General features: G+C 43.8%; 1 protein-coding gene and 1 pseudogene across 1 annotated transcript; one reads left to right on the top strand and one right to left on the bottom strand.

Moving 5' to 3' along the window:
* The first annotated feature begins 551 nt into the window (after positions 1–551).
* LOC147455368 (uncharacterized) lies at positions 552–1,064 on the top strand. Its single transcript, XM_086513702.1, has one exon. It carries the CDS (start codon positions 552–554, stop codon positions 1,062–1,064), a length of 513 nt encoding a protein of 170 aa, XP_086369828.1.
* An 11,336-nt stretch (positions 1,065–12,400) lies between these two features.
* LOC147455367 (uncharacterized) lies at positions 12,401–25,012 on the bottom strand (annotated as a pseudogene).
* Positions 25,013–25,279: the final 267 nt, after the last annotated feature.

Here is a 25,279-nt window from a genome sequence, read left to right as displayed (position 1 = left end):
GTCCAAGTTGCAAAAGAGAAGAGTGGTGCAAAAGGCCCGCAAATTCACACTGGTAGGTGAAGATCTCATGAATTACGGGCGTGACGGAGTGCTTAGAAGGGTGATGTACAAAGAGGAGATAGGAATGGTGTTGGAGCAATGCCATGAAGAAAGTGGACATCAAGGTAAAGACCAGGTTTTGTTTCGAGTCTTGAGAGCAGGTTTTTGGTGGCCGTCGATAGTACGTGATGTGCACTATTGGTGCAAAACCTGCCATGAATGTCAGACTATGGGCTAGAGGAGGCTGATAGCCGAATCACAGGGAACTATCATTGCCCGGGGCTTTTGAGAAGTGGGGTTTGGATGCCATTGGTCCACTCTCGAAGTCGGCAAGCGGTAAAAAATACATCATAGTGGCGATTGACTACCTTACCAGGTGGGTCGAGGCCAAGGCTGTCAAAGAGGTAAATGCAAATGTGGTAGCTCAGTTCGGGTTTGACAACATTTGTTGCCGTTTTGGTGTTCCATGGGTGCTGATCTCGGACAAAGGCCAAGGATTTCGAAGCAAGTTGATGAGGGCTTTAGTGGAAAAGCTGGGTATCCAACACTGCTTCTCTTCGCCATATCACCCGCAGTGCAATGGTCTGGTAGAGAGTGCCAATGGCCAGATTGTGAAGATTTTGACCAAATATGTTTATAAGCAGGTGACAGAGTGGAAGGTGAACTTGGAGAAGTGTTTGTGGGCCTACCGCACATCCTACAAGGTGGCCACAAACTTCACTCCATTTGATCTGGTTTATGGTAAAGAGGCGGTTTTGTCAGTGCATGCACAACTAGGTGCATTGAAGGGTATGTGGTGTGTCAGTGCAACTCAACAGGGCGTGTTGCAGGATCGGATCACTAGTTTGGAGGCTTTACAGATGGATAGGGAGGCTGCGGCAGACTTTTATGTGAAACAGGGGGATAAGCGAGTGGCGAAGTTCAACAAGAGCTTGCCAAACAAGGAGATTCAAGAGGGAGATCTGATGATGAAGTATGAGAGCTACTTCGACTTTACCTTCCAAAAGAAGTTCAAGAAGAAATAGATGGGTCCGTACAAAGTGCATAAAGCCTTTTCGAATGGAACCTATCAGCTGGTGAGAGCCGATGGCAAACATTTGAGGCATAGGGTGAATGGTGTACGGCTCAAGCTATACTTTGACAGGGGGTTAGTGCCTGATGTACACCAAATTTTAGCTACGAGGGTTGGGCAACCAACCTAGACAGAGGGAGCTTATGAAGAGAGAGGACGCCTTGTACATACTCTATACATAGCATGTACATACAGCTATGGTTTTTTACTTCATTCCATGCTTGTCAAGTATTGCAGTTTTCAGGTTCAAAAGTGTGCTTTTAGTTGAGCATGAATGCTCAACAAGAGGGTTGGGCAATGATGCAGCTAAAGTTGGTCGGAACTAAGTAGCGGTCTATGCCAGGCAAAGGGTGCAGTCGAGTGCGGTGCAGAAGGCTAGGGCAGGTGCCAAGGCCCTTGGTAGCCAAAGGATAGCGGAAAAGTATGCCTGATGCGGTATTTTAGGCCAAAAGTGTTGGGGAGTGGTCCAGATGAGATGACAGGTCAAGATGTTCAAAATGCCAAAACCATGTCCTGAAAGGTAGTGCTTAGTGTCCTCCAGAAGCCGGTCCAGACGGCTCGTCAAACGGAGTCCTGGGACTCTAGATATTGCAGTTTAAAGAAAGGGTGTGTAGCAGATCCCCGACGGGTAGGGCAGCTGGGGAGAGATGGCTCGGGCTGATGTCAGTGCATATATGTGTAGTGATCGAGTTATGGAGCATGCTTGTCTTCTCGGATCATGAATCGGACATTAGGAAATTTCAGAGGTCATTTGGAGGGCCATATGAAGAGAGAGAAAAATAGAGCGCGTCCAATGAGCATGAAGGCTACGTTACGTAGGAAAGTACGTGGAAAGACTCAAAAAAAAGGAAAACAGCATAAAACTTTCACGAATCTAGGATTGTAACATAGTAATTTCCTTCCTTTTACCGAGATTTTAGGTGCTTGCATGTGGTCCCACTTTTGATATTCTCTTATGGTCATTAACGTACTGGAGGGTGACCATTAAGCCCACACAAGATATTGGAATTCTAAAACACTTTCCCTCCATTAGAATGCTTTCAAAGTGAATCTCCCTCCACTAAATCTTTTCTCTGAGAGCTATGGCGTCCACGTCTTCTCGCCCAAGAGGCTCGAGGTGTTTACTGTCTCTCACACCAACAACCAACAGATGCACTTTGCCTAGAAGGCCAAGTAGTAGCATATCCTCAATTACAATACCAGCTTCAATAAGTGCAGAGAACCAATGGGTTGGACAAAGGATAAACAAAGGTTCATGGGTCCTCATGCAACCAAGAAGACCCAAGAGGTCTAGTGGTATCAACGTTTACTGCTCAGCATGGAAGGCCAGAGTGTTGGATTTCAAAGTTGAAATCGGCAAAATATCTGTAAAGGAAGTTCTTGTTCAGCATGTGTTTACCCATCCTGAGGTGATAGCAAACGGTGGAAATGTATCAGATATACATCAACCACGTTGCAATTGTAAGTACTCTTGACATGTGAACTTACTGATACTCTCATTATAACTTTTCTTATATATTTTGCAATGTTTCTCCCGCTTGTTATGAGTAATGTCTCCATTCTTCACAGCTCAATTACATTAGATTTGTCATTTGTACTTATTGATACTCTTAGTTTAACTCTTCTTATATATATTGCAGATGTTTATCCCTCTTCTTATGAGCAATGGGAGCCTGTGGAGTGCATAATAGGCCTCTTCCATGTTGTTCATGCCCACATTGGTTCTCTACAGTATTCAGAGAGGAGCAGCAAAAGACTGGCTGATGAGGGAATCTTTTTTTATAACCACTTTTACCAACTCAGCTCAGGGAATAAGAATGGCATGTTGGTGAAAGTGCCTCTACCAACCGATTGGAACACTGTGGACTGGCCAGTTCCCGAGGAAACAATGGTGGAGGCAATGTGAAGTAAGCTCTACAAGTAAGCTTTTGTTCTAGCCATCTCACTGTACACCAAAAGAAGAGTCTCAATCCCTTCCTCTCTCTCTCTCTCTCTCTCTCTCTCTCTCTCTCTCTCTCTCTCTCTCTCTCCTTTCTATAGCTTAGCATATTTAATAGAGAGAGAGAGAGAGTGAGAGATCCCATTACTAAAGGCGCGCGCGGAGCACGTTTTTACCTCAACAAACACCTCCGCGCCGTTAGTATAGGGTAAAATAAATACACTCTCTCTCTCTCTCTCTCTCTCTCTCTCTCTCTCTCTCTCTCTCTCTCTCTCTCTCTGGTCAATGCACAGTACTAACGGCGCGCATAGAGACATGCACACCGGTTATGCCTCTCTACGCGCGCCTTTGGTATAGAGAGAGAGAGAGAGAGAGAGAGAGAGAGAGAGAGAGAGAGAGAGAGAGTATGCGTGTGTGTGTGTGTGTGCATGCCTGTATTTGTGTGTGTGTGTAAGTTATATTTGTGTGTGTGTGTGTGTGTGTGTGTGTGTGTTTGTATTTTTAAGATGTGTGTCTATGTATTTGTGAGTGTGTGTGTGTGTGAGTGTGTGTGTGTGTGAGTGTGTATGTGTGTGTGTGTATATGTGTGTGTGTGTGTGTGTGTGTGTGTGTGTGACTGTTTGTGTGGGTTGTTTGTTAACACTGTGCTTAGTACTGTGACAGAAACAGAGATAGAGAAATAGAGGCAAAGGCAGAGGGAGAGGCAGACCTTCGTTATGTCGATGGGTCGGCTTGCTGTCGGAGACGCAGACGACGGCTCTTGCTCTCTCTCTCTCTCTCTCTCTCTCTCTCTCTCTCTCTCTTTCACTCACTCTCTTTCACGAGGTGTGGTTTTTCTCTCTCTTGACCTCTTTATATGACGTACAAAAGTATACGGTCTCAATAATGACCACACGTGTGACAACATGCAAATATACTCTAATTTATAGTGACACGTGGGGCGCCGCCGTGTGTATCCGTTATAAGTGTGATTTTGAGAGAGAGAAAGAGAGAGAACAAGAGAGAGAGAGAGAGAGAGAGAGAGAGAGCCATAGAAAGAGAGAGAGTGATAAAGAGAGAGAGAGAGAGAGAGAGAGAGAGAGAGACAGAGAGAGAGAAAGAGAGAACAGATTGTGAGAGAGATAGAGAGAGGGAGAGACACAGATTGAGAGAGAGATAGAGAGAGGGACTCCTTACTCTCAGAGAGAGAGAGAGGGAGGGAGAGAGACAGAGTCAGTTTGACACACAAAAAAGCAATGGAGGAGACACCTCCCTTCGAGTTCCTGCAAACCCCACCAACAAAAGGTGATCTCTCACTCTTTCTCTCTGTATTTCCAACAGTTGGTACAAATTGTGTGTGTGTGTGTATGTGTGTGTGTGTGTGTGTGTGTCTAAACAAAGAAAAACCCAGACTGTTGTTCAACACACACACCTCAATACACATACTTCCATAGACAGAGACACAGACACACATACACACAGACACACACAGAGATATATACACATTATCTCTCTCCCTCCCCTCTCTGTACACGTTACTAACGGTGCGCATAGCCAACCAAACACTGGCTCCAGCTCTCTCTGCGCGCCTATAGTATAGTTATGACTCTCCCTCAATTGCACTTAAGGCGCGCGGAGAGAGTTGCAAAAAGCACTTTTCCGTCCTTGTGTGCCTTTAGTACAAATAGAAAAATACAAAGAGAGAGAGAGAGAGAGAGAGAGAGAGAGAGAGAGTCTGTGTGTATTTTTTTAGTGTTCTTTGGAGAGAGAGAGAGAGAGAGAGAGAGAGAGAGAGAGAGAGAGAGAGACTATGTGTGTTTTTGTTTGTGCTTTGGTGAGAGTTAGAGAGATATATATATATATATAAATATTTATATCTATCTGGAGAGAGAGAGAGAGAGAGAGAGAGAGAGAGAGAGAGAGAGAGAGATCATGATGGTTTTGGTTTTGGCAGAGTTGTCATGTTTCCTGATGGTTTTGACTTTTCATGTTTCCTGATGAATAGGATTAAGGTCCAGTAGGCAGAAGAGGCTGAAACCTAATCCAGAGCTTGTGCCAGGATTTCAACCCTTGCAGGCTCAGTTGCTTAATGTATCTGCCAAAAGAGCTGTTGACTTTTGTCAGGACATATCTAAAGAAAAGTCAATTGGTGAAGATCAATCAGAGAGGTCACCAGGGCAAGAGCATCCCTCACCCTACAAGGATGTGGTGCCCTCTACAGTACTTCTGAAGAAAAATACAAGAAAGAGGAATATAGACTTCTCAGATGATACAGATGTGCTAGAAGGAAGTCCCTGTGCAACTAAATGTGAAGACAAAGAGGATGTGTCTTCTCTAGAAGACCCAGCTGCAACTGATGAGAGGCTGTTTGATTTTGCAGCATCTTGTGGTGCTGGGGACAAGTTTGATCTAGTTCATTCTATGTTTAATCCAAAGTTTGACATTGAAGACCTGTTAGCTCAGCACAGTAATTTCTTGCAGTCCTACAGAGATAAGTTTGAAGTGATGGTGCAGGTAGGAAGGGTTTTTCTGCCTACTATGACTCTTGTGCATTTAAATGACTGTGGTGGAAAGGGACAGGGACTGAAGAAGTATAGGGAATTACCACCTTCTTGCCGACATTCAGAATGCAAACTCATTCAAGAAGCCTTTGGCTTTATGATTTACCTGAACAGCCTGTTTGGATTCCTCATGAAGAATCCTGATGAGGTGTTAGAGGAGCAGGATGCAGCACCACATGAAGAATGCGAGGAGACAACTCATATGCAAGAAGTCGAGGAGGTTGAAGACACAGTCGACCTTGAGGTTGAGGCAATTGAAGTACAAAGAAGTAAGATGCTCTCTGTGAAAACCACAGAAATCAAACTTCCATTGGATGTCAGTAACTTCACTGAGAAGCATGCTCAGATGATGTTGCCTGCTGTGCCTGACTTCACGATTGGAGACAGGACCTATATCTTCTTACATGATGTGCAAAGTGTCTTTTATTTAAGGGAGGATTTCTCCCTGGCTATTATTTCCAGAGTCCAAGAGGAGAGGAGTGGATTTGTTTCAGAGGATATTAGTGATGATGAGGCAATGGAAACATCCAGCAATCCAATGGAATGCCTTCGAAGATGCTTTGAGAAAGCTGAAAAATACAAGGAGACACTACCTGATGAAGCCACCTTCCAAGCAATAAGACAAAGCCTAAGACCATCGAAAAGTAACAAAGAAGTGGAGGATTGGTTTAACCATTCAGGTTAGGGGTCAACTACATCTGTAGACCTGTGGCAAGAAAACCTCTTTCTGCAGGATGAGAGCTTCATGGTAACTCTCTCTCTCTCTCTCTCTCTCTCTCTCGCTCTCTCTCTCTCTCTTTGTGTCACTTCTGACATGGTATGTGCAGTCTTGGATTGCTGACAAGGATGACTTCCTTCGGCGCCGGACAAGAAAGTATCGAGGAAGGGATGCGGCCCTAGCACAGTACCTTTCAAAGCTTTGCGAGTCGCCGATAGTAGTTTTTCACAATTCCATGTCACAAGAGGGTTCAATAGCAACTTACACATTCAAGACACTATCACGCTTCTTGGGTGGACCGGTGCTGCCCAACAGTGCAGATAAAGTCATTCTTGTGGACAAAGTGTTTTCTAGAGATTGTTTTGGTTACTGCCCAGGCTATACAAGTGGTCGGGCAGCGTATTACTACACCTACACAGCAATGGCACTAGCTCTTGGTAGACAAAACCCAGATGAACTTTTAGAGTATGGCAAACATCTCATGATTCGTTACAAGGGTGACGTGCCAAAAAACAAAATTGATCCTTCAAAATCTTGATACACTTCAAGTAGCAATTGTATAAGATCATGTATTACATAAATTTTGTACAATGTCATCCACTCAGAGTATCTTTCTCCACTTGTGATTCACATACATCATTGTCTCTCTCCACCTTCATTGACTTTCACGAGCTCCGGAGTTGTTGTATGCCATTGATCTTTTAACTTTTTGTTGTTGTAAATGTCTGATGGCTTGTGCTGTTGCTGAATTTGCCAAGACTTCTTTTGCCTGCATTCGATGAATGATTCTACAATAGAACCATTCAAATAGTTCTTTCAAACTGTTAGCCTTGATTCGAGAGCCACCATGTCGTGTGTGCCTGAAATAAGCATTTCTCACCATGTAATGAGACTTTTTCATCCCTTGGGTATTCCATATTGCCGGGTTCCCATACTTCTGTATAAAATATGGCAAATGATTGAAGATGATGTGCTGGATATGAAAATAGATTAGTTAGAATGTTTTACAGTCACATATTTTCACATAAGAGAGAAAGAAATACATGATAATACCATGTAGTGAGTAATCTGGGTGTCTGTCCATGCTGTCTTGAATGATTTTTTCAAAAGGTTGAGATTTTCCCTGAACTTGTTCATATCACCTTGTGACCAGTCATCTTTGTCGCACATCAAAAAAAGGATGTCTATTGATCGCCAAACCTCAGCCTTCGCGTTACGAGTAGTTGGTTTGTGGTCTTTGACTGCAATATGTAGCTTTTTCCAGCTCTGATACTCTACCTTGCTAATATAAGATGTGTTATATGTTTTTCCATGTTTTGTTAGCTTTGGATCTCTTGTACCTTGGGGCTTAGATAAAAACCTCCGTGCCTTCACCCCACCGATGGATGGTTTGCATGGGACATCCTTCTCAACAGTTGATCTCTTTTCATCCCGCTGGATTTTCACATTGCCACCATGAAGCCCCATATCCGACAGTACCATTTCTAAGCACTGCAGGTCTACTTGTCGTTCTGCGGAGTTCTTAATCTTCCAAGCAAACGCGATGTATAAGTAGACCAATTTCTCCACAATTCTACAAAGGGCATGCATTGTACAAATGTGGACATTCACAAGTGGTATTTTCAAAACCGGTCGAAAAGCAGGATCCTCAATGTGACGTGTTGGAGCTTTTCTCCACCACTTTGGGTCCATGACCTTTGCAGGCTCCATGCAGAACAAACATGGTGACTTTGCCATTGCACCCATTCCACAATTATACATGCACTTTAATGTTTTGAGGTCACCTGCAAGATGCCACTGAACTTGAAAGTCTCCCCTTCCATCTAGACGTAGTACCTCTCCCTGGTTAGTCTGTCGATCAATCACCTCCGGAATATTAGTTCGATGGAACACCCAATATAGAATCTCATGATCTTCTTTCTTTACCTGCAACACAAAATAAATGAGACTTAAGTAGATCTGAACATTTGAGCTTACTTGAGAATCTCGCTTACCTCAAACGCACCAAGCCACCATATGTTAGATTCTGATTGAGCACTAAAATATAAAGGATCATCACTGGGACACTTTGAGAGGGATCTATTCATTAAAGTAATAGTAACATGCTCTAGCTTTTTCTCTTTAACAAGCTCACACTCATCCAGTTTTAACACAAAATGTAATACCCCATGTGACTCTTCAAATGTGATGTTGTAAAACTCCACCATTCTCTTCTGTAATATCCGCAGGTCCATAAAAATATTGTTGAACTCATCATATGCCATGTTTGCTCCATGGCCACTATAAGTTGCTATAATATGAAAGGGTTGTCCAAGATAGTCTCCCTGTGCCTCGTTAAGCTGAAGCCTCTCTTTCCAAACACTTGAGGCTGATGGTAGAAGTTTGGATTTTATACCCTTCCTAACAAAGATGGATGAGACAGACTTTTGGATAGCCGAATATTATCTTTTGCTTACACCAAGTGAATCAAGTGTGCCTTGTATCTCTTTTGCAGGCACTGAGTTCTCTGAAATAAAGCGGTCCACTACATTTCGTTGTAGGAACTTATCTCTTTTGCAAGCACTGAGTTCTCTGAAATAAAGCGGTCCACTACATTTCGTTGTAGGACCTTAAACTTCTTGTCATGTACTATATTTGCTACCAGGCTTCTACTTATAAGTGGCTTCAATCTCTTTCCTATATTGGCTTTGGGGTCAATGTTTTCCTTGTCAGGATAGATTGAATCTCTACATGAAGACAATGCATAAGTAAATAACATAAAATTTGCTTCACTAACACTATTTAGGCACATGAAAACAATGCGTAACAAGAAAAAACAAAAAGATTACTTAACTAAGACAATGTAGCCAACCAAGAAGCATCACCTTAATGCTGGGATTCTTTTCTTGAGACCTCCTGATGCAACCTGCAATGTTTCAAGATTGCGTAATTTCTTCTTTCGGATACGACCACCCAAGATGGTGTCCTTCATTTGACAACTTCGCACCTTTCTTTTCAGTTCTTGTACCTCTGTTTTATGTTGCAAAATGGTAACCTGATCTGTAGAATGTAAATGTGAAAGGCGAACAATCTCACATTGTTGAGCTTGGAGAATGCTCTTGTAAGTTTCAGCTTCTCTTGTAAGTGATTTACAATAACCCAGAAGGCCCTTTTCTCCATCACCAGCAAAGGTCAATAAGCTTATAGGATTGACAAACGGTGGAGACGCATTAGTCATTGGATTCTTAGGGTAGAGAGAGCCTCTCGTCCAGATATCTATGTGTTTAGCTCCTTGAGCTCTGAGCGTGTCTATGGAAGCGGGAGGTATATGTGTGTTTGTTTTACTGCGCTTAATCAATGGTTGGTACTCATTGTCCAAATCAATGTGAAGGTGATATTTGGCTCGTTTCTGGGTAACATTTGTGCCATTTGAGGAGTGCGCCATTAGCCAAATGTGCAGGTTTAATGGAAACTGAATAGCGGCTGCGGATTCGTCCCTCCATGTTAGCCTCATTCCCTCCATATTGACGAGGTTCATTCAATGCAACTGAAAAGAGGATTATCCCTCAATCACTACGAATGAATGTTCAGAAGAGTAAGGAATCTACTTAAAGTACACTTTTTGAACTTTTACTATGAAAGACCCAGCTCTTTTATTTGCCATTTTTTCTAGAGAGAGAGTGCATAAAATACATTTTCTTAGAAGGCCCTCCAAATGACCTCCGAAATTTCCTAATGGCTCAGGATAGCAAGTTATGGCCATTCGAAGATTTTTCGGGGGCCAGGTCTGAGCCCACTTGGCCACATTGGAAGATGTGCCATCTGGAGGTTTCTGAGCCTTGCTAAGGTTCTCGGTGGGAGTGTTTACCATGTGGAGCTAGTCGAAATCGACTGCACGTCCATCGGATGCTCGGTTGGTCAGATACAGTGAAGTGAAGTTGGGAGCATTTGGGCGGTGAACAATTGCAGATGTTTTTCCTTGTTTTGAAGGCCTTAGTTCGAGGGCGCCGAGGGTTTGGAATGCAGAGATGACAGGTGTAAACGGTGCCGGGAATGTGGGGTTTCTGTTGGTTTCTTTTGCTTGACAATCGGGTTCGGGAGCAACAAAGAGAAGCCTGTATAGGGAGGCTAAAAAATTTGAGTGGTTTTTATTTTCCATGTGAAGTATTTCATGGGGTTTGAAGGCCAAGGCACTGGAGGGTGCCACGTGGCGCACTGTGTAATCCCACATGCGGAGCTGAAACCGCCGAGCTCTGGTTATATGAGCAGGGCCGTGAGGCCCTCATAGTATCACAAAGGGAGAGAGGGGCTCCTTGGGAGCTCGTGGCCATGGCATCCGTCCATGGCTGTTGGGGTGGCGCTACGCAGGCGGCAGGTGACAGTTTGCGGCGGTTTTGGGCGGCTTCGCCAGCGTGAGGAGGGTGATGACGTGGCACCCCGCCCATGGGGGGGCCGTTCCCGCGGACAAATTCGGGCCAAAACCATTTTTGAGGGAAATGTGAACTCCTAAGGGGCAACGACAGCGCCGTTGTTGCTCCCTAGAGGGTGCTTGTGTGTAGAGTGAAGTATGAAGCCTCGGGATAAGCACCAAGCTAGTCAAAGTCAAGCTGAGCCTCCCAAGGGGAGTGCCACATGTCGACCTACCATGAAAAATGCCTAAAAACTCAAAAAACGAGCTCAATAAGGGGGCAAAACTTTTTGTAACAAGGACTTCTGAGTTTTTGCATTGTACATGAAAGGAGAAGAGAGAGAAGCTCAGATAAGGATTGTAATGGAGCTTGGAAGCCATTAATGCACAACCCGTTTGGTTTATGGTGCCGTGTCGCATCCCCCTACCCCTTTTCTCTTTGTCATCTCGTCTGTTTCCAGCCGCGGTGCCAGTGAAGCGTATGTACGCCCGGATCGTTGGTGCATTGCAAGAGAGAGAGAGAGAGAGAGAGAGAGAGAGAGAGAGAGAGAGAGAGAGAAAGAGTAAGTGTATGTGTGGAGGGAGGCAGAGTAGGTGCAGTGAGGTGTTGGCTCCTTTTGCGCTCCTGGATAGCGTGTGTCCGATTAGGAACTGAGCAGGTGAAGTGGATTAGGTGTTGATTGTCATTTCGAAGGTGTTTTTCGTGTGGATTGGGGTGCTGTGTTGACCCTGAGCTATAGAGAGGCATTTCTGGTCGTGCCGGGTGTCGTCCCCATTCCCCCTCTCCAACGTACTACGAACAAATGCTATCCAAAACATGATCTAGATTCATCGAATCAGCCTCAAACTCAAAGGGGGGTCTCTACACTAGGTAAGGACAGTACCCTATAAACCTACAATACAATCTCAACCTGTAACCACTCTGTGCCATAAACACGTATCAAGACAGGCTGAAAAATATAGGTGGCTGAATCTCGACTCGGATGGTACTAATGTGTAGCTCTGAGTTGCTGCGGTTCTATAAATATATGGCACGCTCGATTCCAACACAAAGGTGGGGAGAAAACTCACATAGAAGCTCGTGGGAGCTCACCTCGCGTAGAAGCCATATGCGCGCAAGCTTGGTATCGGTGCGTAGCTCTCACTGTTGCTAACACAATGGTGGTGTCGCTTCTCAAATGGTGGCTCCGTAGTTCGTGTAGCAAGAGGATAGACTCTCTCTCACACACACACACTCGCTCTCAGACAGAGTCACGGTGCTCAAAAACTCACCTTAATTAATGATTCAGAATTGTGCCTTTAGGTTTACAAAAATTGGCTCTTATACCTCAGCCTTGGAGGTGTGAAAACAGCTCTAATCTGATTACATAAGCAGGTGAAACTACTTGGGAAATACAAGCTGGAAACTCAATTGAGTCCCGCTAATTACAATGAATCGGCTCCATGAAGAAAATGAAATATCGCAAAGACATTTATTACAATAAGTGTTAACAAAAACATGAGTGTGAGAAAAAATGTATAGGTGTGGTCCTCCGCTCAACACTCTCCCCCTCCGCGTTCATGTCGTCCCTAACATGACATCCTTGCTTTGTCTTTAGTGGAGTCTCGTCGATTTCAGCATCTGAAGATGTGACTCGTATCTCAGGCTTCCAATGGTCAGTGTAGGGCCGAATATCTTACTTTCATGAGTAAGTAGAATGCCTCCTCAAAGGCCTCCATGTGGAAGCTCGGTATAAACATCATTCTCTGATAAAAGAGGTGTAATACTTTTGGAGATGGCTGCAAGGCTAGATCATACATCATATCTGTCATTGTGTCGGTCGTTGACAACAATGTTGAGCTAGTAGCTTTATCCGGCGCGAACACTTCAATGCAAGCCAAAAATGTTCTGCAAATCTTTTTGAGAATTTGACACAAAAGGTCAGGAGAGCCAGTAAAGAGCTTAATGGTGCCCGTTAGGGTTTTCACCATGTAGGCCTTACTTATTCTCTCTCACACCTTGGGTCCTAGCATCCTGGGGTAATTAAGCCAATTTGGCTTCTTTACTGTGATTCTGCCATGCTCTTGCCAACTCCTGACTCGTGGCACCGGACAGAATATTGCATCTTCTCTAACTTCCTTGGGTGCCTCCACCAAATAGATTAGGTAGGTTGGGTACTTTGTCAACCACCCTTTCCTCCATCTCGGCTAGGAGTCTACTATCTTCTTTGATTCCTCCTCTTTTGTGATGTCGCCTTCGTATAGCGCGACATACTACTCTTCTTCTAGCCTTTTCTTTGTTTTCAACACTTCAAACTTTAGTAGAGGAAGGGGCAATGTAGGTTGCATCCACTGTTCTTGCAACACCTAAGTATCCAACCCTTGAAGTCCGATGGAGAACAAGAGTCTTCTTTCCCACTCCATTCATGATTGCCTTTGTATGCAAGATTGACTTTGAGTGCTCCATGAGGATGGTACATAAATCTGACCTTGGAGGGCACAAACGCAACCATGTGTCATCATGCTTACATCTCACGCTAACAAAGCTCTTGTCTTTGAAATCATGTAGTGTGGCTGTAATGACTTCAAAGTCCCAACCTATATGCAAATAGAACACACAAAAAAAGTCAAACAAGTTACAAAACCAACTTTCCAGAACCATTCTATCGTTTGAACATTTCAGTAGCTTTATAACAGTTGAACACTACCTTCATTGGTCTCCATCAAAGAGCGTAGAGTTTCTATTGAAGCCTCTATTTCTTTCCTGTGATCTTGTTCTTCATCAACCAATACACGGTGCATCGAATCCTTTCCAAGCCCACGAAATGCTATATAATTTTTTTTATGTCTTTTGCTCTCCAAAATGTGGGTTCTCATAAAATTAGCAAGACAGTTATATGTAGCATGCTTCCCTTCTATTCAACCTTTGCCATAAAAAGAGCTACATTCAAAACACCAAATTCGCACTTGGGCTTCCCCACTGACATCTTCACTACATGATTCAAACCTATCATCCCTTGCAACCTTCATTTGTTTCAGCTTTGATCTTATTCTAACACATTCTTGTTCCCATTGCTCAAGAACATGTGCACTTAACAATTTTCTTGTAAGCTTGGAAGTGGGACCACTCAAAATGTCCCCTTTCTCATTATTAATCTGGTTTGAGCATTGTTGCCTACTTGGAGAAGGAAGTTCATGCATCCTATCGGCACTCCTCTTAATGTGTACTTGAACCTTATCGTTGATTGTCCATCGCTCTTCTTGTTGTTTCTTTATAATATAATTTTCCTCTATGAAGACAAAGGATCCAATCATAAGCTCATCGCCCTCTATCTGTTCATAAACTAGAGCAAAGGTGGGCTTGTCTTCATCTTTCTTTAGCCTCACAAGGCCTACATTGTCCTCATGATCATCATTAATCACTTGAATCTTATAAAACAATCCCATCTAGCCTGCAACACAAAGCATGTTTAGGGGCTATGATTGTAGAATGCCATATCTACTACAAATAAGAACTAGAGAATCAAAAATCTACTAGAGCTAAAAAATCTGCTGTAAATCAAAATGAGAAACCTGCAGTAAATCAGAAATAAAAAATCTACAGTAAATCAAAGATTAGAAATCTGTCGTAAATCAGAAATAAAAAATTTGTCGTAAATCTGAAATCAGAAATCAGAAATCTGCTGTAAATCAGAAATCTGAAATCAAAGATCTGGATGTTGTTGTCCTCATGCTGGTCCTATAACCTCCCCATACAAGTGCATTTATGTGCTGTTTTTGGACTGTTTTTCAACCATACAAATGCCAGAAGCATTGGGAACAGTGCCTCATTGTTAGAGGACAGTAATTGGAATGTATAGGACTGAAAAGAGAGGGTTTTCTTCATTCGAAGCGAGTTCCGGATTGGGGGTTTGTTCAGGGCAAGTTTTGAAGCCATTATGCTGCCAAAATTTTGCTAGAACAGGTGCTATCTAGTTGGATACAGGCGTTATCTAGTTGGATACAGGTGGAGATCCCCAGAACTCTTCTTTTGTAACTTTACCCTCCAAGAAAATAAAGAAATACCGAAAGGGACGCCAATGCAAGCACTTTAGCAACCTACTTGACAACCTGCTTGCACAATAGAAGACTCTCTATTTGCCTTCTTGAACGCCTCAAACAACGTGCATTGAGACATGTCCACGACCGCTCTAAACACTAATATAAATCATGAAAAGAAAGACACACTTATGTCAAAAACTTGTTTGACAAAGTAGATTCAAATCATGGACATGGTATCGACAAAAAAGGAACAAGATACGAAGCAAAAAAAGGTTTGTTGACCCGTTGTCAGGAGTTTTTTGGAGCAAGGGATTGCGCATATGTACATATACAGGCATGGTGCATCAAATAAAGGATTGCCCATTTTCCTTAGCCAGGTGGTTATGTGGGGCCCACATGTGTACAGGTAGGACAGGGTGTACATAGTGCATCGATTTTCACAATTACCAGTACCACTGTGTTTTTTCTACAATAAGGAGGAGTTGGTAGTGCGTAAAACTTCTCGAGGAAGCTATCCGCGGGCAGACGACGTGAGGTCAGCAGGTGCGTCAGATGGCATCCAGTGGCGTTAGGAGGGCGAACGGGGTCAATATTTGCACGCGGATGAGGACGGACACAACGTGGGTGTTTGCTTGTGAGAGTTATGCAGAAAGGTCATCATTAGGACCACTTTTTGGGGCCACTTCACGTGGTTGCGGGATGTATTATTGAAAAGAAATGAGTGCCAGGTGCGCGGATGATGCAAAAAGGTGACAACTATGCACTGTGAGGTCAGTTTTTTGGCCTGTTCGGGGTCCGTTTGAGGTCATCTAAAATTCCAAGGGTGCCCAAGTAATAAATCTAAGTGTGGGAACTGAAAAAACAGAGAGAAGACCAGAAAAAACGTGGAGAAGAGAGGAGGAACAGCCGTAGGTGTGTTTTTGCTCATTTTGGAGCCTGTTTTGGCCGTAAATTGCTCATCCGAGGTCGGATTTGAGCACTTTGACATTGTAGACTGGGGTTTTGGGCCGTTCTGGACGCGATGGTGCTATCCATTTTGCCAAATTACTCACTCTTTTCCTGCTGTTTTTCTGTGTAAGTTTCTCCTATGAGCGAAGTTTCCGCTCTAGTTTTTTATTGTATCTGGTATCTTTTACCCATATTGTGTGAGCTATTTGCCCTATTGGTGTTGGCCCAAGATCAATTGTATCTAAACATCAGAAATTCTCCTCTTTTGAGCTGAGTTTTTTGGGGGTGTGTGTGTGTGTGGGTCTATGTGGAGTGGGCAAGTGAATAGTCTCTCTCCTCTCACTCCAGAGGTGTGTTCCCTGTCTCGGCCAGGTGTATTGTGTAAGCCGAGTGGTGCCCCATAGTGTGTGTGTATACCCTTCCAAGAGTGTGTGTCGGGTCGTTATAGAGGCACTTTGTGTGTTTTCATCCCGCTCACATTCTTTTGGTGCCCCCACTGAGAATCTTCTTCGAGTACCTTCTGCTTCGAGCTTCCAGCTTCGAGATTCGGGATTACAGGTTGCAGATTACAGGTTACAGGTTACAGGTTACAGGTTATAGGGACAGGGACAGGTACATGTACAAGTGATTCACACAGGTACAGGTAGCTGGAGTACAGTGATATACTAGTAGTGATGTCACTTGTAGTTGTTGTGGGTATGCATCACTTGGCGCTTGTTTGAGCGCATTGTCTGCTGGATTGTACGTTACTTGTGGAAACTGCCATTGTACGCATTTGTGGAGCCATACTTGGTTGTATTTGGCAGTCCCAGCCATTTCTGAGACTTGGTCTGGAAGATAGTCATTTCTGAGACTTGACTATACACGATTTGCATTTGCCTTCGTGTGAGGGTCGATAGCGTGAGGTTTTTATTGAGCTGGGGGATTCTCAAATGTGGAGATCCTTTCGGTGATACAGGTAGCTGGAGCATCCTTTTTGTGACCTCGCCATAGGCTATGTACTAGTGAGTCCTACTTGATGCTCGGGTTCTATTGTTGACAGTTTATGCATACATATACAGTCTATATTTTGGGTTCCTACTGCTCTATTTCTGAGGAAACTCTGCCAAAATTTTTCCAAGTTATGATGGCTGGTTTTTTGGTCTTTTGAGCCATTTATGCTGTCATGCTGCTGAAATTTTGGCAAAATCAGAGGTTGAGTCAGGTGTGCCTTCTTGGGAGCTTCATGGTTGGCTTTAATGGATGATCAAAATGGCCCTCAGTTCACTCCTTTTCATTTAACTCAAACAATTCAGATTAATGTTCATGTGTCCAGGAAGATCTTTTTCCAGCAGCGCATAGTCTTTATGTTTGGGCCAAGAAGATTGAAAGAGATCCTGGAATGTCCTTTGCCTGTTGTCATTCCGATGATCAACTATGAAAACTCATTTGATGTGCATGTGTTTGTCCTTATCTAAAGTTGAGCTCCATTGAAGTTCTGGGGATTGGGTAGTCAAAAGTTTTGGGTTCTTGCACGTGTGTTCAAAGGGGTTCTCAAAGCATTGTAACTTGGGTAGCCATGGCTTTCTCTTATCCGGAGTTTCATGGAAGAAGTGATGAAGATGTGGAAGAATTTTTGGAAAAGATGGAGGTTGCCTGCATTAGCAACCAGATTCATGACCCTACGCAAATGTTACGCCTTCTCCAAATTTGTTTGAAGAGTGATGCACGAGTTTGGTCTAAAGCATTTGAAGAGGAGTTGCGTGTGGCTGATCCACCTGTAAGGTTGAGTTGGGACAATCTACGACATGGGTTGGAAGTGGAGTTTGTGAAGATAGAAGATCCTGACAAGGTGTGGCAAGAAGTACAGGCTTTGGTGCAAAAGGAAGGTGAGCCAGCAGATGCGTACATACGTAAGTTTTCATTGGCATGGGAGCAAATGTGCAAGGCTTTAGCACCACAGGTACCCCCGCCTGACATGATGAAGAAGGACAGGTTCTTGGCTGGTCTTTGGGAGCATATACATTGGAGAGTGGAGCTAAAGAAGCCTAGGACATATGAAGATGCACTAGAGGTAGCAAGGAACAAAGAGTGGAAGCTAAGGAAAATGAGCCAGTTAGGGGTGGAGTCTTTGCCAATGAGGTCTGAATTTCAGCCTATAGAGTCTTTACAAGGGCGCATGTCAGGGGTTCATCATGAACCATTAGTTCCTGTTACTACTCAGGTTATGCCAGCAGTGGTCACTACAGCAGTGCAAGATGATGGGCTAAGGCAAGACATGAGGCAAATGGTAGATTTGATGAAGAATCTCAGCCTAAACATGCTAGGTCAAGTGGGAAATAATCGAGGTCGAGGGAGGTTTACAAATCAGCAAGGAGGTGAAGAAAGGCCTAGGAATGGTGTTGGACAAAGCAATGGTAGGTTTTGAAGGCAGACGCCCACATGTTATAATTGTGGAGAGTTGGGTCACATCAGCCCGCAATGTGATAAGCCACCAAGGATGGGGGGAGACATGTATCCATTGCCAAGACAAGTGCTAACTAGGTCAAATGATTATGGCATCGAAATTAAGGGAGACGAAGGAACCAGTGGACTGACCCTGGAGGAAAAGGGAAAGACAAAAGTGCTAAGTGTAGTCACCTTGGAGAAGGCATCAAAGCTAGAGGATACATTAGTGATGCCTATTGGGAAGAGGACCACAGAGGATAAGGAAGGAAGAAGTGCCCCAGGTCCTAGTAAGAATAAAGGAAAGAGCCATGAAGGCGAGGATGTCAAGGCCAAGAGGAAAAGGAGAGCTCGTCGAAAGTTTCATGTTTCAGATTTTCCACTAGGGGATGGGCAATTAAGCTATGACTTGAAGGAGGATCTGACAAGCAGGAAGGCAGATGTTACTTTTGGGCAGCTTATAGAGATGGTGCCTAAGCTAAAGCGACAGTGGAAGAGGATGGTTAACCCAATGGAGAAAGAGCCAGAGAGAGGTTCAGTGAAGGTGTTGGCAATGGATGAGCTACCAGACATTTGTCCAATAGTAGATGTGTGGCATAAAAGGAAAAATTTGGGACAAGGTTATGTGGATGGCGGAGCCCAAATATGCGTCATAACACACTCATGCGTTGAGAAGATGGGTCTCACAGTGGCTGGGGTGTCAGGTTTTCGGATCAGATTGGCAAACCATCAAAAAGTAAAATGCTTGGGTGTTGTAAAGAGATTAGAAGTGGAGGCATATGATGCAAAGGCAGTGGTTGATTTTCATGTGATGCCAGCAGGGTTGGGAGCATATCCTATTATACTGGGCAAACCATGGTTACGTGCAGTGGGAGCTGTTCAAGATTGGCGACATGGTACAATTAGCCTCTATGGAAAGACAGGTACAAAGAAGCTTTATAATATGGACACAAGGAAACGATTAGAGGAGCTGTATGAAGATGAGGATGAGTCTAGTGATGAAGACTCTTCCACGGTGACAGATGAGGACAGTGATAGCACTACCAGCAGTGATGAGGATGCTGATGTTGCATTTCTTTTGATGGACAAAGAAATCCAGGAGATTGGTTTAGTTGCATTTGCGAATGAGGTTGAAGATGAAAGTGAAGGGCCTTATGAAGTGATTGAAGGGCTGATGCAAACCAAGGTTGAGTTGTCAAAGAAGCAGGAATTGATGACACAAATGATCAGTGGAGACCTCTCAGCTATGGAGAAGGATATATATTTGCACATGCTGGCTAGTTTTCCTGATTTGTTCATTACTTCATATGAAGAGATCAGAGGGTTCAAGGGCGAAGAGATACATATAGAGCTGAAAGAAGGTGCTAAGCCAGTGCGGAAAAGGCTAAGAAGGATGGGTCAAGAGCAAATGGAAGCCTTGCGAGAAGAGGTGGACAAGTTATTGAAGGCAGGGTTCATAGTTCCAGTGGAGACCACAGAATGGGTGAGTCCAGTTGTAGTCAGTCCAAAGAAGGATGGGAAGTGGAGAATTTGTGTGGATTTTAAACCCTTAAACGCAGCCACTAAGAAGAACCCATATCCTCTTCCATTCATCGATCAGATCTTGGATTCAGTGGCAGGTTATGAGAGGTACAGTGTGTGTGATGGTTTTTCAGGCTATTTTCAATTGAAGATTGCTCTTAAAGACCGCACAAAGACAACTTTTATTACGCCATGGGGCTGCTATTGCTACACAGTATTGCCATTTGGGTTGTCAAATGGACCTTCCTTCTATCAAGAGAGAGCAAATTGGGTGTTGGAACCATTCATTGGTAGTTGTGTTAAAGCTTTTATGGATGACTTCTGTGTCTATAGCAGTAGGGCTGATCACCATGAGAAGCTGCAGATGGTATTGGCTCGATATGATGAATGTGGAGGACAACTAAATCCAAAGAAATGTCATCTAGCACAGCCAAGGGTGAAGTTATTGGGCCACATGGTGTCAGAAAATGGCATTGAGGCTGATCCAGACAAGGTTAAGTCTATTATTCTTCTTCCATCACCTATGAGTACGAAGCAATTGGCAACCTTTATACACAAAGTGAAGTACATGGCACGGTTTATTCCATTGTCTTCGCAGCTTCTTTATCCATTACAGCAAGTGGCAAAGCATGATCCATTGCAATGGGATGACAAGTGTGAAGAAGTGTTTCAAGAGGTTAAAGAGGTGTTAGGGGGGTTGTTAGCCATGCAGGCTCCTTATTGGGAGAAAGTGTTTTATGTAAATCCATCAGTAGGGGATGATGCCATTGGAGCCATGCTATTGCAAAAGGGGAAGGGCAGCCATTATATGAGGCCAGTGTATTGTGCAAGCCGAGTGAAGTTGGTAGCGGAGAGAAAGTTATCGGAAGTAGAGCTAGTGATGGCCAGTGTAATATTTGCTTGTCGACGATTTCGTCATTGCTTACTACCACGGCCTTTTGTTTTCTTGACGAGTTATGCCTTTTTGCCACAGTTAATTAATGGTATTAACATGTCAAATGTGGTGAAGAAATGGGTAATTGAGCTGCAAGAGTTTGAGTTCTCTTTTCTAGTGGAAGATAGTACAAGGGCTACCCTAGCTAATTTGTTGACCTACAAGGAGAATCCCCTTATTGTTAAGGAAGAGGTGGTGAGAAAGGTAGTTGAGGAAGTGCCACAGATCAGCAATGCACATGTGTTGTTCTTTGATGGTTCATACAGAAAGAGCCACGATGCAGCTTCAGGGGGTATAGCACTTTATGATCCAGAGGGGAAGCTAGTATGCAAGAGAGGGTTCAAATTGGATGCGCATAGTAACAATGAGGCTGAATATGCTACATTGGAAGCCGGATTACACATTTGTTTGAAGCATGGAGTTCGAAGGTTGAGCATAAAAGGTGATGCCTTGTTAGTGGTGAAGCAAGTGCTGGGTGTGTGGAAGAGCAAGAACACCTCATTGAAGGAAATGTGATTTAGAATTAAAGGCCTGTTAAAAAAGTTTGAAGCATGGAGCATCAAACACATTGAACGTGCTCTAAATGGAGAGGCACATGAAGCAGCTCAAGGCATGATTGGGGAGCTATTCGTGTTGAGGACCAATTTACCTCTTTATCATGGCCGGGAAAGTTTGGCTCAAGAAGAGGAGTTTTTGCTAACAGGAATCATTCCAAAGGAGATTCAGAAGTCTAAGAAGTATGGCTTTGTGCGTAGAGCATACAGGTACAAATTGATTGGCAATGTCTTATACATGAAAGGGGCTGATCTCGTGTTGAGGCGTGTACCTTGGCGGGAGGAGCTTTACAGAGTGTTGGAAGAGAATCATGAAGGCGCATGTGGTGGCCATTTTGCTCTAAAGATCACCTTGCATAAGATTTTGCAAGAGGGGTATGTATGGCCTAGTTTGCACAAGGATGTTCACCATTGGTGTAGGTCTTGCAATAGGTGTCAAGCGTTTGGGAAGAGAGTGTTGAAGCCAGAGCTACGAAAAACCATTATGGCGTTTGATGTGTTTGAAAAGTGGGGGATTGATGCAATAGGCCCGCTACCTATCACAAGCAGGGGCAAAAGCTATATTTTGACGGCAGTGGACTATCTTTCTAGATGGGCAGAGGCTATAGCAGTAAAACAGATCACTGCAAAGGATGTGGCAAAATTTGTGTATGATGAAATATGTTGCAAGTTTGGGGTGCCATTAGAGCTACTTTCAGATAAGGGGCCAGGATTTAGAGCTAAACTACTAGACTTCTTATGCACAAAGATGAAGATTAAGCATCAGCATACCAGTCCTTATTACCCACAGTGTAATGGCTTAAATGAAAGATTCAATGGTGAGTTGGTACAAATTCTTTCTAAAGTGATAGAGCACCAAGGAAAGAATTGGGATTTGGAATTGCCTAGTGCATTATGGGCTTACCGTACTTCAGTGAAGACAGGTACAGGGTTTACTCCATTTCATTTGGTGTATGGAAAGGAAGCACTATTTCCTGTGGAGGTAGAGTTGCCTGCGGTCAAGATGTTAGAGAAGTTGCTTGGGCTGCCTAGTGATGCGTTCAAAGAGAGGCTCTTGCAGTTACAAGAGGTCCAGTTGGATAGGATGAGCGCATTGGAGCATTATGGGCAAATGCAGGATAAGGCTTTGGCAAAGATAAATGAAAAGGTCAAAAGTAAGGGTATCAAGAAGCATGACTTGGTTTTGCGCTACAACAGTAAGCTGGACAACACCTTCCAAAAGAATTTTCAAATTAAGTGGGAAGGCCCTTTCAAGGTAGTGGAGTGTTTTCCAAATGGCACATATCAGCTGGCTAACCTGGATGGTGTTCTACATAAGTCAAGGGTAAATGGGTTGCGTCTTAAATTGTATCATGCTAGATTGATGATGGTGGAGCAAGATGAGCTGTCTGTGGATCAAGCAGTGTTGGTGAGGGATGAGGAGACCTGTGATGCGGCGAGTCTCATATATCTCTTTGCTGCTGTTGATCATGAATGATCTAGCAGGCTAGGGGATGGGCAAATTATGTCAGGAGTTTTTTAGAGCAAGGGATTGCGCATATGTACATATACAGGCATGGTGCATCAAATAAAGGATTGCCCATTTTCCTTAGCCAGGTGGTTATGTGGGGCCCACATGTGTACAGGTAGGACAGGGTGTACATAGTGCATCGATTTTCACTATTACCAGTACCACTGTGTTTTTTCTACAATAAGGAGGAGTTGGTAGTGCGTGAAACTTCTCGAAGAAGCTATCCGCGGGCAGACGACGTGAGGTCAGCACGTGCGTCAGATGGCATCTAGTGGCGTCAGGAGGGCGAACGGGGTCAATATTTGCACGCGGATGAGGACGGACACAATGTGGGTGTTTGCTTGTGAGAGTTATGCAGAAAGGTCATCATTAGGACCACTTTTTGGGGCCACTTCACGTGGTTGCGGGATGCATTATTGAAAAGAAATGAGTGCCAGGTGCGCGGATGATGCAAAAAGGTGACAACTATTCACTGTGAGGTCAGTTTTTGGCCTGTTCGGGGTCCGTTTGAGGACATCTAAAAGGCCAAGGGTGCCCAAGTAATAAATCTAAGTGTGGGAACTGAAAAAACAGAGAGAAGACCAGAAAAAACGTGGAGAAGAGAGGAGAAACAGCCGCATGTGTGTTTTTGCTGATTTTGGAGCCTGTTTTGGCCGTAAACTGCTCATCCGAGGTCGGATTTGAGCACTTTGACATTGTAGACTGGGGTTTTGGGCTGTTCCGGACGCGATGGCGCTATCCATTTTGCCAAATTCCTCACTCTTTTCCTGCTATTTTTTGTGTAAGTTTCTCCTATGAGCGAAGTTTCCGCTCCAGTTTCTGATTGTATCTGGTATCTTTTACCCATATTGTGTGAGCTATTTTCCCTATTGGTGTTGGCCCAAGCTCAATTGTATTTAAACATCAGAAATTCTCCTCTTTTGAGCTGAGTTTTTTGGGTGTGTGTGTGTGTGTGTGTGTGTCTATGTGGAGTGGGCAAGTGAATAGTCTCTCTCCTCTCACTCCAGAGGTGTGTTCCCTGTCTCGGCCAGGTGTGTTGTGTAAGCCGAGTGGTGCCCCATAGTGTGTGTGTATACCCTTCCAAGAGTGTGTGTCGGGTCGTTATAGAGGCACTTTGTGTGTTTTCATCCCGCTCACACCGTGATTCGTGAACAAGCTTTACAACCAAAGTACTTCAAGCTTTAACAATCTTGTCGCTTTCCGAACATATCTCTGCGTCCAAAAATGTACTACACACACATAAACAAGGTTCATGAGTGCTTTATTGGTTGAGAAGCACCTAATTTTTCCACATCAAATAATACAGTTTGCCAGTTCTTAGCATTTGGCACCGAAGCATAATTATCGAGACTGGAAGCCAGTTTTTAGATGAGAAACTCTGCCTAGATGTCGATTGCCACAAGTTACAACTCGCAGCTTCCAAGTTCGCACCCTCCGGGCCTCAAGACTTTGAGTCTGTAAAGAAAACTTGGTTAAGTGTGAAGTTTGAATACATGAAAACCTTTTGATTTTCAGTTTCCAATGCTGAGTTACTCCAAGATTCAAATACATTAAGCTATTTTAACAGTAATGTACAATGTACACAGAGGACTTATGAGGGCAAGTTACAAAAGATGGAATCACAATCTCACAGCCTACAGGGCCGAGTAGGACAACTTGCAAAGTTGCAGCTGGAGAGCCTAGAGCCTGGAGGTGATAGTCGACCTCATGACTGTTGCAGCTACATCCTTCTCTCTTCACGCACGCCGCGCGTTCTCTTCTCTTCTCTGAGCTCTCTATGTGCGCGCTACCTGCGTAGAAACAATCTCTGCGTATTCTTTTGCAGCGGCTTAGCCAAATAACGAACCAGGTCTAATAACCAGGTTTTTCATTGGCAATTGGCCTTGTTGCCTTGGGTAGCTGGGCTTTAATGGCCACTTTATTCTGGACTCCAGGCCTCCGACCTCTAAAATTCGCATTTCACATTGCTTTGAGACTCTATAATAACCAGGCTCGGGACTCATAGGCTATAGCACTAGAGTTTATATATATATATATATATATATAATTGAAGTTGGAACCCTGGCATGAAAACTAGGCATCATCGTTGATGCTCGTCTAAATTTCATGGGCATCAGATGATGCCCTATATGGCACTTGATGCCCAATTTGGCTGGCGGGGGGGGGGTTTGTGTGTGTGTGTATGTGTGTGTGGCTGGCAATGGTAGAGAGGAGAGCAGAATGGGGCTGGTGTTAGCAGAAGAGAGAGGAGAGGATCCGAGAGATGGGAAAAAGGTGAAGGGCATTGAGTGGCCCGAGTGTACCTCAAAAGGTCCGAAGGCCAAATGTTGTCAACTGATCAAATACATCATTAGTCAAAACGGGATTTTTTCCCCAAAAAGACCTTCTGCCAAAATTCTTTTTCATGATTCGAAAGCTTTAACTCGATCCACCATCCGAAAAATCCTATTATACAGAACGCTCATAAAACAAGACCTTCCCCGATATTCGTAGAAAAAGGCCAAAAATACTTTTTCCTACTTTTAGCCAGAAAAAAAGAGAAGATGACTATAGGGCCTTTGCCCTTTGGGCAGGCCAAAAAGAAGAAATTCATACTACAATATCAAGATAGAAATATTTCCAAGATTTGAACCTAAATCCATTGCTTCGATAGATTAAATCTTTCAAGTTAAA

The sequence above is a fragment of the Adiantum capillus-veneris genome, chromosome 6 (assembly GCF_014529385.1).
Source record: "Adiantum capillus-veneris isolate H3 chromosome 6, ASM1452938v2, whole genome shotgun sequence".
In the NCBI taxonomy this organism is placed as follows: Eukaryota; Viridiplantae; Streptophyta; class Polypodiopsida; order Polypodiales; family Pteridaceae; genus Adiantum; species Adiantum capillus-veneris.
This window is presented reverse-complemented; position numbering and strand designations above follow the sequence as displayed.